General features: G+C 41.9%; 1 protein-coding gene across 15 annotated transcripts in view; it reads left to right on the forward strand.

The window, feature by feature from the left end:
* The window catches only part of fgd4a (FYVE, RhoGEF and PH domain containing 4a), a 35,024-nt gene extending 21,963 nt beyond the window's left edge, over positions 1-13,061 (forward strand). For 10 of the 15 annotated variants that reach the window (XM_057052574.1, XM_057052572.1, XM_057052576.1 and 7 more), the window contains 15 exons: positions 2,723-2,878; positions 3,825-4,026; positions 5,838-6,234; positions 7,626-7,715; positions 7,806-7,951; positions 8,050-8,206; positions 8,572-8,710; positions 8,791-8,849; positions 8,920-9,066; positions 9,859-10,031; positions 10,115-10,145; positions 10,227-10,514; positions 10,726-10,863; positions 10,961-11,101; positions 11,186-13,061. In XM_057052574.1, coding sequence (XP_056908554.1) covers positions 2,723-2,878; positions 3,825-4,026; positions 5,838-6,234; positions 7,626-7,715; positions 7,806-7,951; positions 8,050-8,206; positions 8,572-8,710; positions 8,791-8,849; positions 8,920-9,066; positions 9,859-10,031; positions 10,115-10,145; positions 10,227-10,514; positions 10,726-10,863; positions 10,961-11,101; positions 11,186-11,446 — 2,525 coding nt within the window. In that variant the 3' untranslated portion in view covers positions 11,447-13,061. Of the gene's footprint in view, positions 1-505; positions 604-2,722; positions 2,879-3,824; positions 4,027-4,143; positions 4,408-5,837; positions 6,235-7,625; positions 7,716-7,805; positions 7,952-8,049; positions 8,207-8,571; positions 8,711-8,790; positions 8,850-8,919; positions 9,067-9,858; positions 10,032-10,114; positions 10,146-10,226; positions 10,515-10,725; positions 10,864-10,960; positions 11,102-11,185 lie in introns of those variants that run through there. The other 5 variants (XM_057052578.1, XM_057052577.1, XM_057052573.1 and 2 more) reach the window with 5 other exon arrangements.
* Positions 13,062-13,121: the final 60 nt, after the last annotated feature.

Below are 13,121 nucleotides of genomic sequence, written 5' to 3' on the forward strand. Positions count from 1 at the left end.
TTGACTGAAGCTGAGTGCAGTGACTGACACACCTGCATTCACACCTGGGTTTCACTTGGCGTAATGTGTGATTTTTTTTATTTTTCTCTTATTGTTATAGATGTAGATCATCACATCATGTCAAAATCAAAGTTGAATCTTTATTTGTTAAATGTTTCCGCATACTAAAGTTCAGTTACACATTTGACTGGACCAGCAGCACAATGCTGCCTTTAAGTTTGTGGTAGAGCAGCAATACAACCTGACTGATGACGCAAAGGGGAAGGTGTTAAAGTTGGCAGGCAAATGAAACCTTGTTTGAACCGTTTGTCCATTTAAAAAAAAAGCACGATAAATAATAACAAATAACCTGATTTATGTTGCTTTGTCTCTAGTTTGTCAGCCGTATTGGTGCATGACCCACTGACTTTTTCCGTATTTTATCATTTGGTTTTGAATTCTCACTGCAAAGTCTGAACTTTATGAACTTGAGCTGAGTACGACTCTACTGCTGACACCTGACCAGGACAAGATAAAGAATGATGGAAGCCTTCAGGTTGAGTCGACTCTGCAGCACAATGAAGTGTGCGTTTCCGGAGAATATCGGGGTCGGTTACCATAGCAGTAAGTCTCACCATCCAAAAATAAGTGCACAGGCAAGTATCTGTTTGGTTACTTTACTTCCTGTGGCACTGCCTCAAGTGTGTTTTTGGTTTAGGAAGATAGCTGGTTAAACCGTTTGATTGTCCGTGTAAACAAAAAATGACATCCTCTTCTGGTTGCATTTCTGGTAAGAGAAGAATGAAAGCGTTAACGCAGGGCGGAGGCCTGGTGGCCACTAATTTACTGTCTGTGGCTTTTGTAATCCAGCCAGGTCAACTTTGATGAGTAAAGGTAAGAATAAGCTAGTAACCAGGAACAACAGTCACCTAGTTGCCAAGCGCTCCACTTTTGAAAAAGGTTGTCGTATTTCAGGAACCAGGAACCGTGCTGCAGTGATACATTTCACAGAGGTGTGCCTGTGGAGTCAAATGTGCGCATGTAATTTATCTTTTCATCCTTGGACTGTAACACTAACAGAGGTCAAGTGAAAGCCTGCGGCACAGAGGTGATTTACAGTTGAGGGACTGGTGTTTTGACAAGCTGACAACCGGAGAGTGCCATGCTGTCTGAGCAGAGCCGTATGTGGAGTTTGCAGACTTAAGGCTAAGTTTTAGCCAAACATGAATTCTGTGGCAGGAACCTGTTGATCTTCTCCATCTCTTAATGTGGCCAAGTGAAGAAGCCACATGCACAATCAAGAAAAATTCCTGAGGTTATTTTTAGGATTCATCCTTAATTTTAGGCTGCTCTCCTGAATATAGCGTGGGACTGTTTTTAGTCCAACAGTTCCCAGAGTGGTTGTCTTTAATTACGGTCAGGCTGTTAAAATAGAAACTGTGACTATATGATTCTGTGGTTGTTTCTTGCCCTTTTGTCCCAGTGTTGGTAAGTTAAAGATCACTGTAATGTAATTTTTTTTAAAAGGAGGGGGGGGGTGCAAAGTTGGAAACACTTTATTCCATTTGGATGGGTTCAATTAGCAGTCACTTTGGTAACTGACAACAGTAGTACCGTAAAACCATTGTTTACTAGATTCACAAAGTTTACCAATACTGATATATAATAAAAAGTTGCATCCTGAAATGTTTCTAATTATTCAAACAACATCTTCTCACTGTAATGTTGTGCTGTGTTTGGGACATTGGCTAGTATTTGCATTTCTGTGCTTGCTGAAACTGCATTTGATTTGGGTTTTTTTTTTTTTTATCAACTGCAGATAATTTTAGTTTAGTTTGGTCTAAATTTTGTAAATCAAATTTCTTGCATCAAGAAATTATATTTATACGCCAAGCATCAGAGTTTCGACATGGTTTAGCCAAGTGAAAACTGCTAGACCTCCATAAACATGTCAAGTAACAAACACTGAAATAAACTCTTTAAATTGAAACTAATGTCAATATTTGTAGACTCTGTATTTTTTAACCATATACAGGCATTTGCCACATTGAGCTGTCCCATGTATGCTCTGAGGTCACATTTGGGCTAGTGGAAACATTGCCACTTGTTCCATTAAATCAGTCTTGGTTCAGTCTACAGTGTTGGTGCTTGGACCACCTGTGGCCAGCTGGATGGGTCACAACTGGAGATGCTCATTGGTCGGAGACCCATCTGGTCTGATCCGATGTTAATATTTAAACCACAGCCGCTAACAGTTGTGGGTTAAATGTTTTTGTCCCCCCACCCCCCACCCCCTTCCTCTCTCTCTCTATGGTTTGGCTATTTTAATCTGCCTGGATATGATTGACTTTATTGTCAAAAAACGGTCAGAAAATGCTTTGGTACGATGTCTTATACCTTTGTAGCTTTACCCCAGTTTGGTACAGATGCGGTCTGTGGTCTGCCAAATCTTTGTGTGATGTGATAGAATTAAGTGGACAAGACCTGCTACAAAAAATGAAACGTTTTCTCTTTTGTGTTTATTTGCATTTGTTGTTTTTAAAGGAAAAAAAGTATTTGAGTAAGACATGCACAGTTTGTTTTGAGCCCCTGTCTCAGGGGTCCAGTGAATATTTTGGATTTGACTTCTAAGCATTTAATTCAGTATTGCTGCCACCTACAGGTCATCATTAGCTTAAATAGAAAAGGTTATGGGAAAACGTGCATGTCTTGAACCTCCTCCTTCTTTGTCTGTGTCCTTCAGGTCTGGGCAGCAGTCCAGCAGTCCATCGCAGAAACTCCTCCGGCGTGCAGGCGTGTCTGAGTCGGACAGGCAGAGGGTCAGGCACTAAACAAAGCCAGGCCAGTGTCAATGGAAGAGGCCCTGGCAGCAGTACTCGCTCACTGTCCAAACCACAAGGTACATAATGTCAGTGCACAAGGTTGGAGCTGAGCATGCATACTGGCGTGCACATTTGTGTCAGTGCAGAACTTATATACTCACCTCAGACGGAACTTTATATTCCGCCTTCACGGTGATTTTATAGGCTTGTGTGGTGTTTATTTTAGAATACCTATGTCATATCAAATTCAGATTTACACAGACAGTGAAGAGCATTTAATTTAGTACTGCACTGTGATATTTATATTCCATATTTTTGGATACTTGAAACATTCTAGAAGAGGCGTTTTTATTGCCTTTTTGATTCACTATTTTTAATTTTGTTCATTTGATCATAACTTTGACTTTTGGGGAAATAGAAATTCTTTTTTCTTGGTGTTGTTACTTACATTTAGAGCTCCACCATATACACCCTATATTTTACCCAATTATAGTAGAAGAAAATATCCAAGTCCATAAGTCCAAGTCCAAGTCTTTTTTTTTTTCCCACAAGAAAGTTGCAGCAGTAAATGGAGAATATACAGATTATAAATGCTAAAATAGTATTGGAGAAAGGTATGTTTGAAGTCCACAGTGGAACAATAGCATGCATTAACACTATAGGAATTTATACTGGAGTAAATGTGCGTCTGCTCAGGATGATGGAGACAGTACAAACATACTTATATAAGCTGTCGTCGGAGCTTTGAACCTAGTTCTCTCTTGTTTGAGCTGAGTGAATTATTCTGTACTGATGAGATGAGATCCAGTGTTCTGTCTATATTAAAGCACTGATTGATAATCCTGAAGCCTGATTTCGACCTCACGTTTTGAACTTTTATCACTTTTACATTAAAAAATGATCAAGTAGCTGAGATGTGTCTGTACAGTCAAATGCAGCTTATACTGCCTCCTATAGATCAAAACCTGCATTTGCACAAGGATTAAAAGAAGAAAATCTAAGCATCTAATATTCTCCCATCAGTGCCTCCAAAGCCACTGCATCTCCAGAGCCCAGTGACGGTTTTCTCATCCCCGCTTAGCCGCGTCCAGAAACCACTGCTTGGACAAGGCATGGAGGAGGGAGCGGGGAGAGACAGAGGAGGAAGAGGCGGAGGAAGGGGGTTTGTGACCCGGGAGAAGCAGTCCAAAGTCTTGGACCTCATCACCCGCTTTGAGGAGAACAGGTAGGGGCCTCTATCGGGGTAGAACATGCTGTGTCTATCTCACAGAAACATCTTTATTAGATATCAGCATCCAGACTGGTCATCTGATTTAAACATTCAAGCTGTTGTAATCACAGATGCAGAAATAAAACATCTTTGATAATGTTTCCTATGCTGGGTATTTCAAGGAAAAAAGCAGAAGTCCTCACATTCAAAGTCCCCAGCCTGATTCATGATAGCTGCGCAGACGAGAGCTGCAGAACGAACAAGCTCAGATTAGCCCGCAAGCTGAGTGTTTAGCAGGAGATGGACGGGGATTTGTAAAGGCACAGTGGGGAGACGCACCGCCTCGGTCACTCAGGGAGAAGGATTCAGTTGCATGATTAAGCCCAAGAGTGTGAGGTAGGAATCCTCTCTCCGTGCTAACATCGTTGCTGGTGCTTCACAGCGGTAAAAGGATCAGGTATTCTGCTAGCTTTGCATCTTACCGCAGCCAAACCCAGAAGGAGAGAAACATATCTGTGCAGGGTTTGTGTGCTTGATTTATCTGTAATTGTAATGCATCTGAAAGTGCTCAGAGGCTCAACAGTCGCTCCTGTTTAATCCTGAAGAACATTGGGTCTCCTTGATCGGTGGGAACCGATGCTTTTTCTGTATCTATGGAGTGAGGCTAATCGGAACAACAAGTGTGTCTTCTCTTCAGACTCTGCAGGGCCTGTGGGGAATTAGCCCTCTGGTGTCCCTGGAAACAAGAAAAGAGAAAGGCTTGCAGAGCGGAATTAACCCTGTAATGTATTAATCTGGTTCACATGGTGCTTGGCCGCCTTAGAGTCACCTTAAAGTCCAACCACATGGTGACTGATGCCGATCTTTCATCTAGTCCAGTTTTAGGGGTTTGGAATCAGAACACCTGCTGTTACACCTGCTGACACAGATGAGCCATTTGTTGTGCCACTCAACATGCCCTCAAGGTTTATCGCTCAGTACGACGCTTCCATCGGCCGTCTATGCAGAAGTGATTCATCTGAGGCGTGTTTCACCAGTCCGTTGTTCCTCTATTTATACACACTTCCTGTTTCTGCCGTGCAGCGACAGTTGGCGCGACAGAGCAGCGGCTAACAAGAAAAAAAAGATCAGCAGAGACACAGCAGGCTTGGAAGAAGATATATTTAGTGTATCCTTCTTATTGTTAGAAATGGTGATGCAGCAACTGCTGAAGCTCAACCAAGCCGAGATACAGTAGCTGTTGTCCGGTCAGTTGCTTCTCGCTCTAAAGGGTCATTTACGGGGAAACAGCTGGGGCAACTGCAGGGAGAGGATGTTGACAAGTTTAATGGTGACATTGTGATTGTGTGTGTGTGTGATTGTTATTCTATCTTCTATTCCTGCTCTCTGTCTCCTGAAAAAATGTTTCTTTTCAATTGTAGTAACATTCAACCCAAACATTATTGTACAGTATGCATCACTAGTACTCCACAGAAGTAGGACAAGAGAAACCTCTGGGGATACTGGGGTTCCTCTCTTTCCCTGCTTTCTCAACAATTTAGCACACACATGCAATACGCACACGTACTCACATACACTTCCTCTGATATACAACGGTTGTCAGTGGCCCGAGAAAGAAGTGTTCACACCTCCACAGTTTTATTTTTAACTCTGACACACACATGAAAAAAGACCCGAGTCCACGGGTCTGTGTCACACTCCCTGATCAACATCTCTAGCTGGTAGTCAGGCCAACAGGATCTAGCTTCTTTATTTTGTTTGTTTTACTTTATTGAGCACCACCTGACTGACTTACCCCACTGCTTTTTCTTACTCTGTTCCTCTAGCAGCATCGAGAACAAGAGTGACAGTTTGTCTATGAAACAGATTGGCAGCAAGTCGTCTAACTGCAGACCGCCTCACCGCTGCGACCAAAAAAAGGCAGATGCAGGTGAAATTCAAGAGAATAATTTCTCAGCCCCGTCGCAGGATGCCCACCGACAGGAGTCTAATGGTTTGGTAGATCCGATGGAGCAAGAGAAAGAGTATGAGGACCAACAGGATACAAATGAAAGGACTGCTGGGATTATAAATGGAGATATCGGGAACAGGAACACTGGTCCAGAAGATGAAGGCTCATCTCCACAGGGACACTGGACTGGTACAGAAAGTCATACTGGGAATGAGGACGGTACCGAGACAGAAAGTGTGCACAGACAAAGTGAAGGGGTTGCAGACCAGAAGGTATGTGCTCATCTGCTGTGTACTTAAATGCTTTGTGTCGTATATTTAGAACCTGCCACAGTTGCTCTGCACTCACTGTAGTACTGATAGTTCAATACCGAACTCACTGCTGGGATACTCTATTTCTGTAACGATACACTTACACACTTGTGTGTATTTTTGTGTGCACATGCCGTTGGCCTGAGCAACTGAGTCCCCCCATCCCCACACATCGTCTACAGATTATAAATATCACAGGTTCAGAGCTGTTTCTTTCCTCTCTATCTCTGCTGAACAGAAGAGGAACAACATACAGAAACCTCTTGCAATGTGACTGAAAGTGAGCCTTGAAAGTTAGGATGAAACTTTGGGTTAACTCTGCAGTTCTGGTTTTGTAGAGTTTGTGGGACACAATTTGTTCCCAATCTAAACAGAAAACCAGTCTTTTCATGCATCATGTTCATTTGTGCTGTCTGTATTTAGCTAACATGCAAACTTTGAGGTTTATTTATGCTATTATTTAGTCAGGACATTCATGTTCTTTGCCTTTGAAATGCCGCTAAAGGCATCCCAGAACATTAAAAGTACCATCGTTGGACCAAATAAAGTAGAACTAATGCGGCAATAAGCATGGCAACATTCAGGGTACAAAAAAATGATTACTAGCGACACAACAAAGCAAAAATTATGAAGGGGGCTTAATATCTATTCAGAATTAACTTCTGTTTTGATCTTTACTGCATATATACAATTTATTTTTAGTCTTTACAATATATATACTGTGCCTGGTAGGTTGTAAAATGATTGGTGGGGGAGAGGCATAAGTAATTTTTCCAAAATTGTGTCTCCTAATGATTTTTTTTGTTTGTTTTTCTTCCATTTCTGCATGTCTGTGTCTGAGTGTGTAGATTTTGAGGCTTATATTAATGAGGAGCCACTCAAACAAATGTGCTTATTTCCTTGTTCCATTTTTGTAATGATCTCTTTATTCTGAGATGAGTCCTTTGGGCTGCTTTGTAACTACTGTGATGATGGCACATCAGATCAAGCCTGTGTTGACTGGCATTTTTTTAACAAAAAATATTTGCATGGTGTGAATACTGGGAAATTTAAAGTAAATAGGAAATGGCAGAGGTAAAGCGAAGTGTGTGAGTCTGATCCTTACTTCTGCTTATGTCCTGCTTATTTAACTTCTGGGCACTGTGTTGAAAAAAGGGCTACATTTTCAAGTATGAAGTGCAAAAGGGCTGCTCAGCTTTAAAGAAGTATTAGACTGAAACTGTAATTACACAGAATATGAACTGTGAACACTGTGACCTGGCTGACTTTTTGAAACCGAGTTAACTTTCCCATATCATTAAGCTGTTGGTACCAGAACCTATACAGAAAATCCATATTTTCTCTGTTTCCAGGAGACAAATGAACAGAAGCTGTTTAAGATTGCCAGTGAGATATTACACACAGAGAAGGCCTATGTGGCCCGACTGAACCTGCTAGACCAGGTAGGAAAGTTCTATTAGAAGGACTTTAATAAAAGAAAATAACAAATCTCATAGTACCTCTGAGTGAGACTGCATTTGCTTTGCTCTCAGGTATTCTGTGCTAAGCTAATGGAGGAGGCAACTAAAGGGACATTTCCTGTTGATGTAGTGAAGAACATCTTTTCCAACATTTCCTCCATTCACACCTTTCACAGTCAGTTTCTTCTCCCAGACCTGGAGAAGCGCATGGGAGAATGGTGAGCGTCAGTCTGAAGCAGAACAATAGTCGGCCCAGGAATGTTACCTTTTCTTCAGTAGGAGTAATGAACCACTCCGCACCTCTCCCTCCCTGCAGGGTGGCCACACCTCGTATAGGGGATATCCTGCAGAAACTCACACCCTTTCTCAAGATGTATGCCGAGTACGTGAAGAACTTTGACAAAGCTATGGAGCTGCTGAAACAGTGGACTGACCGCTGTCCTCAGTTCAAGGCCACCATTCAGGAGATACAGGTACTCGCAGAACTATCTGGCCAATAAAAGAACAGGATGTCACCCGAGGGGGCCAACAAAACCAGTTTCTAGGTTCACATTCTTGGTGTATGATTATGTATAAATGTGACTTCAGCCATTCTAGAATTGTGATTTTTTTTTCCCAATGTAACGTCTCAATCACAATAATTCTGATTTGATCATTCAGCATTTTGAACAAGCTAAATATTCTTTTACAGTAAAGATAAATAATGCATCATATTTACTTTTAATGTCAGGATTATTAGCTTAGTGATCCCTTTAGGTCTCTAAAAGCTTTCTTAAAGCTATTTTTGCTGCACTTAGAAGTATAGATATTAAGGAAATAGTGTGATTACTTTTAACAGAGCCAAGAGATCTGTGGCTCTCTGACGCTTCAGCATCACATGCTGGAGCCCGTGCAGAGAGTCCCGCGCTACGAGATGTTGCTGAAAGACTACCTGAAGAAGCTGCCTCAGGATGATCCTGACCGGCGGGATGCAGAAAGCAAGTCAACACACTTGAACATTGCTTTTATTTATGAAACACCTCCCTGGGTTAACCCGTGTCTTTTCTATCTTTTCTAGAATCTTTAGAGATTATCGCCACAGCAGCTACTCACTCCAACAGCGCCATCCGAAAATCCGTAAGTTTAAAGCCAAGGTAGCAATCTCTGACCCATCGACGACCAGATACCATTATTGCTCTGCCCTCAGGAGAACCTAAAGAAGCTGTTGGAGATATACGAGATGCTTGGGGAGGAGGAGGACATTGTCAACCCCTCGAACGAATTCATCAAAGAGGGACACATCCTGAAGCTGGCAGCCAGGAACACCTCGGCCATGGAGCGATACCTCTTCCTGGTGAGAGAAGCTCATAAACATGTCATTTTGTCCAGGAAAGGACACAAGTGAATCCAAGGTAGTTTTCTGTGTCAACTGGACTGTCTTCCAGAGAAGACTGCTGTCTTCTCTTCTAGAGAAGACTGCTGGTTTGAGAGGGGTGTCAAGGAAGGAAGCATCCATGTCAATTTGGAAAACCCATCCTTAAACAGAGGTGGTGGGCTAATGCACTTCCTATCACCCATGTACAATGCAGTCCGCCACTCCTTCCAACCACAAACCAAATGTTCACACCATTTCAGGAGACCTGGAGACTCACCACCATGTGAGCCAACAGACAAAGGAGAGAAACACCAACTGAAACTAGGTGAACAACCCTACCAACAACCCTGTCAACGACTCTCAGGTGACCACCCAGATCATTAGTAAGCTAATGGTCCACAAGGGCTATATTTTCAAGCTCTGTCCCCAGTGAGTTCAGACGTGAAGAAGCCTTCTGGATAGAAGGTGAAACGTCTTCACAGAGAAGAAAAACAGTCCAACTGACACAGAAAACGACCTTGGACAACTATGACCTGGATGACTGAGAATCTAGAGACGTCAAGTGAACTTCACTAGAAAAGTGAACCATTTTATGGCAGCAGCACCTCTGTGTGATGCCATACTGTGAGCAAATGTACAAGTCTCGTCATCACTGATAACAGCATTCCATCACATTGTGGATGTCTGTTTACCCTCCTAATAAACACAGTATTAAGTGTCTTTTGGAAGATTCACACTGATTATTTTTGTCTGGGTTTTTATTGCTCTCAGTTCAACAACATGCTGTTGTACTGCGTCCCCAAGTTCAGCCTGGGAGGGACAAAGTACACGGTGAGGACACGGATAGGCATTGATGGCATGAAGGTGCTTGAGACCACCAATGAGGATTACCCACACACATTCCAGGTTTCTGGGAAGGAGAGAATATTAGAGCTTCAGGCAAGGTGTGTGTATACATACATCAGTTACAATATTTATCTATCTGTTATTTAAGTGGAAAGAATTTATTTTATTTTTCTCTCTTCAGTTCAGAGCAGGACAAAGCAGACTGGCTTAAGGTACACACACTTCTCATACTTGACCGAGTGTCTGAGGCAGGTAAGGTACAGTCCTTAATAAACCTTTTCATTTTATTTCAGGCTTTCCAGGAGACCATCGAGATCTTCGTACAGAAAAATGAGTCTTTCAAGAACGCATTGAAAGACGGGGATGAAGTGTCAGTAAGTTTCGCACGCAAAGTTTATGTCTTAGAACAACAACAAAGACAATGCCCTGATTGTGTGCTATTTGTAATTTTACAGAGTGCGGAGCTGGGCAAGCGTGCCCCTCGATGGATCCGCGATAACGAGGTCACGATGTGCATGAAGTGTAAAGAACCTTTTAATGCTCTTATGAGGCGGAGACACCACTGTAGGGCCTGTGGATACGTAAGTCACCTACGTGTGGTTGTTTTATTTATCCTGTGGTGGATGTGGGAGAAACACTGCAAAACCTAGTTGGAGGTTTTTGAGGTTTTTTGTGCAGAATAAAAGCAGATGTGAATGAAGGGTTTTACTTGCATGCAAGGCAAATGCTTATGGTGTATAAATTGGTTATACAATATCAAATCACTGTGGGATCTTTCGGTCTTCATTACAGGTCGTCTGCTGGAAGTGTTCGGACAACAAGGTTGCGCTAGAATATGACAGCAACAAGATCAACAAAGTATGCAAAGACTGTTTTTCCATCCTGAAGGGAGAGGGCTTGACTGAAGGAAAGAAGAAGGGCATCCTGGAGGTGAGGAGTATGCTCCACTTAGTATTCTCTGAAGAACGACATGGATTTTCCCCTTTTTTAAAATCAATTTGCCGTGATCTTATGCCTCCCTTTACAGATCGAGGCAGCTCAGTTCACAGGCAGTAGCATCATGTGTGGCTTCCTGCAGTACTGTGAGAAAAACAAGCCCTGGCAGAGAGTGTGGTGTGTCATCCCCGAGAAGGAGGCTCTTGTGCTCTATCTCTACGGAGCTCCGCAGGTAAAATGCTAAAAAGAATCTAAAATCACAGCTAAAAAATCTAAAAGAAATATCAGACTGGTAACCTGTGTACACTCCCTTTAGGATGTGAAGGCTCAGTGCACTATTCCTCTCTTGGGCTACTCTGTGGATGACAGCGTCCGGCCAGCGGACCCCACGGCCAGCTTCCGCCTCTCTCAGTCAAAGTCCATCCACAACTTTGCTGCTGATAGCGAGGAGATTAAGCAACGCTGGCTGAAGGTGATCCGAGTGGCGGTGACGGGAGAAGAGCCAGAATCCCCTCAGACCAACGGCAGTAGTTTGGACAACAACACCACGCAGGAAACTTCTACTGACAGCACATGAAACTCATTTAAAAAGGACACTATGTGTAACGCTCTACGCTGTCTTTAAACTTGGATCTTTGACAAAAAAGAAAACCAGTGCTGGATAAAAAGTTGCCTTTGTTTGCCTTTTAACCTCCACTAAAGCTGCATTGGAGAAGTATATTCCCATCCTGGTCCAATCATCACTTGAGCAGAGGGGTCAGACTGCAGACTGTCTCCATTAGAGTCCTCGAGTCAGCTCCTGAGGCCAGAGGAGGACTGCAGATATTTGCTCAGAACGGGACAAGAATTAAAGCAAAGAGGACAATTATAACTCTACCTGCTGGTGCTGTTCACTTCAAATCACAGAACTCAAGTGGTCTCATATCCCATGCACAGGAATCAGAAACAGAGACAGTGATTAAGTGTCTTCTCTTTTTATTTGCTCAAAAAAAAAGAAATTACTATGATGTTTCTTCGACACATCAACTTTCTGGATGCATGCAGGCAGACCAGTCCACACTAGAAGGATGACTGAAGAAACACAAACTGGTCCCAGAGGTTGGCACCATGGATAGAATCTGTCATCTCAGGCATGACGGATCCCTGTTTGAAGGGAACAAGTTGAGACAAATCATTAAAGAAGCCTGAATAATTGTGCATCAGTAATCACAAATCAGTATTGCGCAACACACTTGATCTGGTAGGAATTAATTGTTCTGTCAACAGAAATTTGAAGAAAAACAATTTCAGTCTTTATATTGGCCATCTTAATTGCACTTTTCAACATGCTCCAACATGCCTGATTCATACCATGAGCTTCTAACAAAAACAAGCTGATCCGAATATGGAAAGTTGCAGCAGGAACACACGCCAGGTTTTAAATTAACATTTGTTTTCATCATTCGTATTAATCAGTCATATTGTACGTTTATCGAGCTGCACATATTTGCATATCCTGTCAGGCGATTATTACTCGAGTTTAATTTTAGAAATAAACTAGAATGTTCTTTTGGGGAAACAGACTTTACAATTCCTGCTACACTGGGCCTTTATTTTGTTGAAATTTGTTTTTATTAGGATTACAAAACACATAAAAATAGGAATGAACCCATGTGCTATCCAGAAAATAAAGAGTAATAAATGTTGGCAGGTCTGCTAACTAATAATTGTTAATAAATTTGTAATACCTTTGGGACCATGTCTGTGCTCAAGTGTCACTTTTAAAAATTGCACACTGTCAGGGACACAGAAAAGCTGGTGAAAGATATGTAAATGTGTTTTTAATGCTGTAATTAATTTTATTATTTAAAGTAATTTATGAAGTGTGACAAGCATGATCTGTTTAAAAGAAGCACAATGTTGTCTCACTGTCGGCTCAAAAGCGCACGTAGGTAGATGTAATATATGAATTTTTTTTGAGACAGTTGTTTTTTCCCCACTAACTCTGTGATGGTTCAGTTCTTTCAAGACTCAACAAACAAAAAAAATAGAGCACAAACTGTTTCTGTCAAAAAAGCTGAATGTATATAGGTGTTTTAAGTCCTGTCATCTACAGCAAGTTTGAGAATTCATACTTACAATCTTATAAAAATGTACCTGTAAAATAAATAAAGGCAGACTCAACGTGGTTGATCAGGCTGGTTTGAGGTCAAGGTTGCTTTGATCTTTTTCTGTGAAATCTATTTTTTGAAACTATTGAGATGAGACTGTAT

The sequence above is a fragment of the Takifugu flavidus genome, chromosome 13, assembly GCF_003711565.1.
Source record: "Takifugu flavidus isolate HTHZ2018 chromosome 13, ASM371156v2, whole genome shotgun sequence".
NCBI lineage: Eukaryota > Metazoa > Chordata > Actinopteri > Tetraodontiformes > Tetraodontidae > Takifugu > Takifugu flavidus.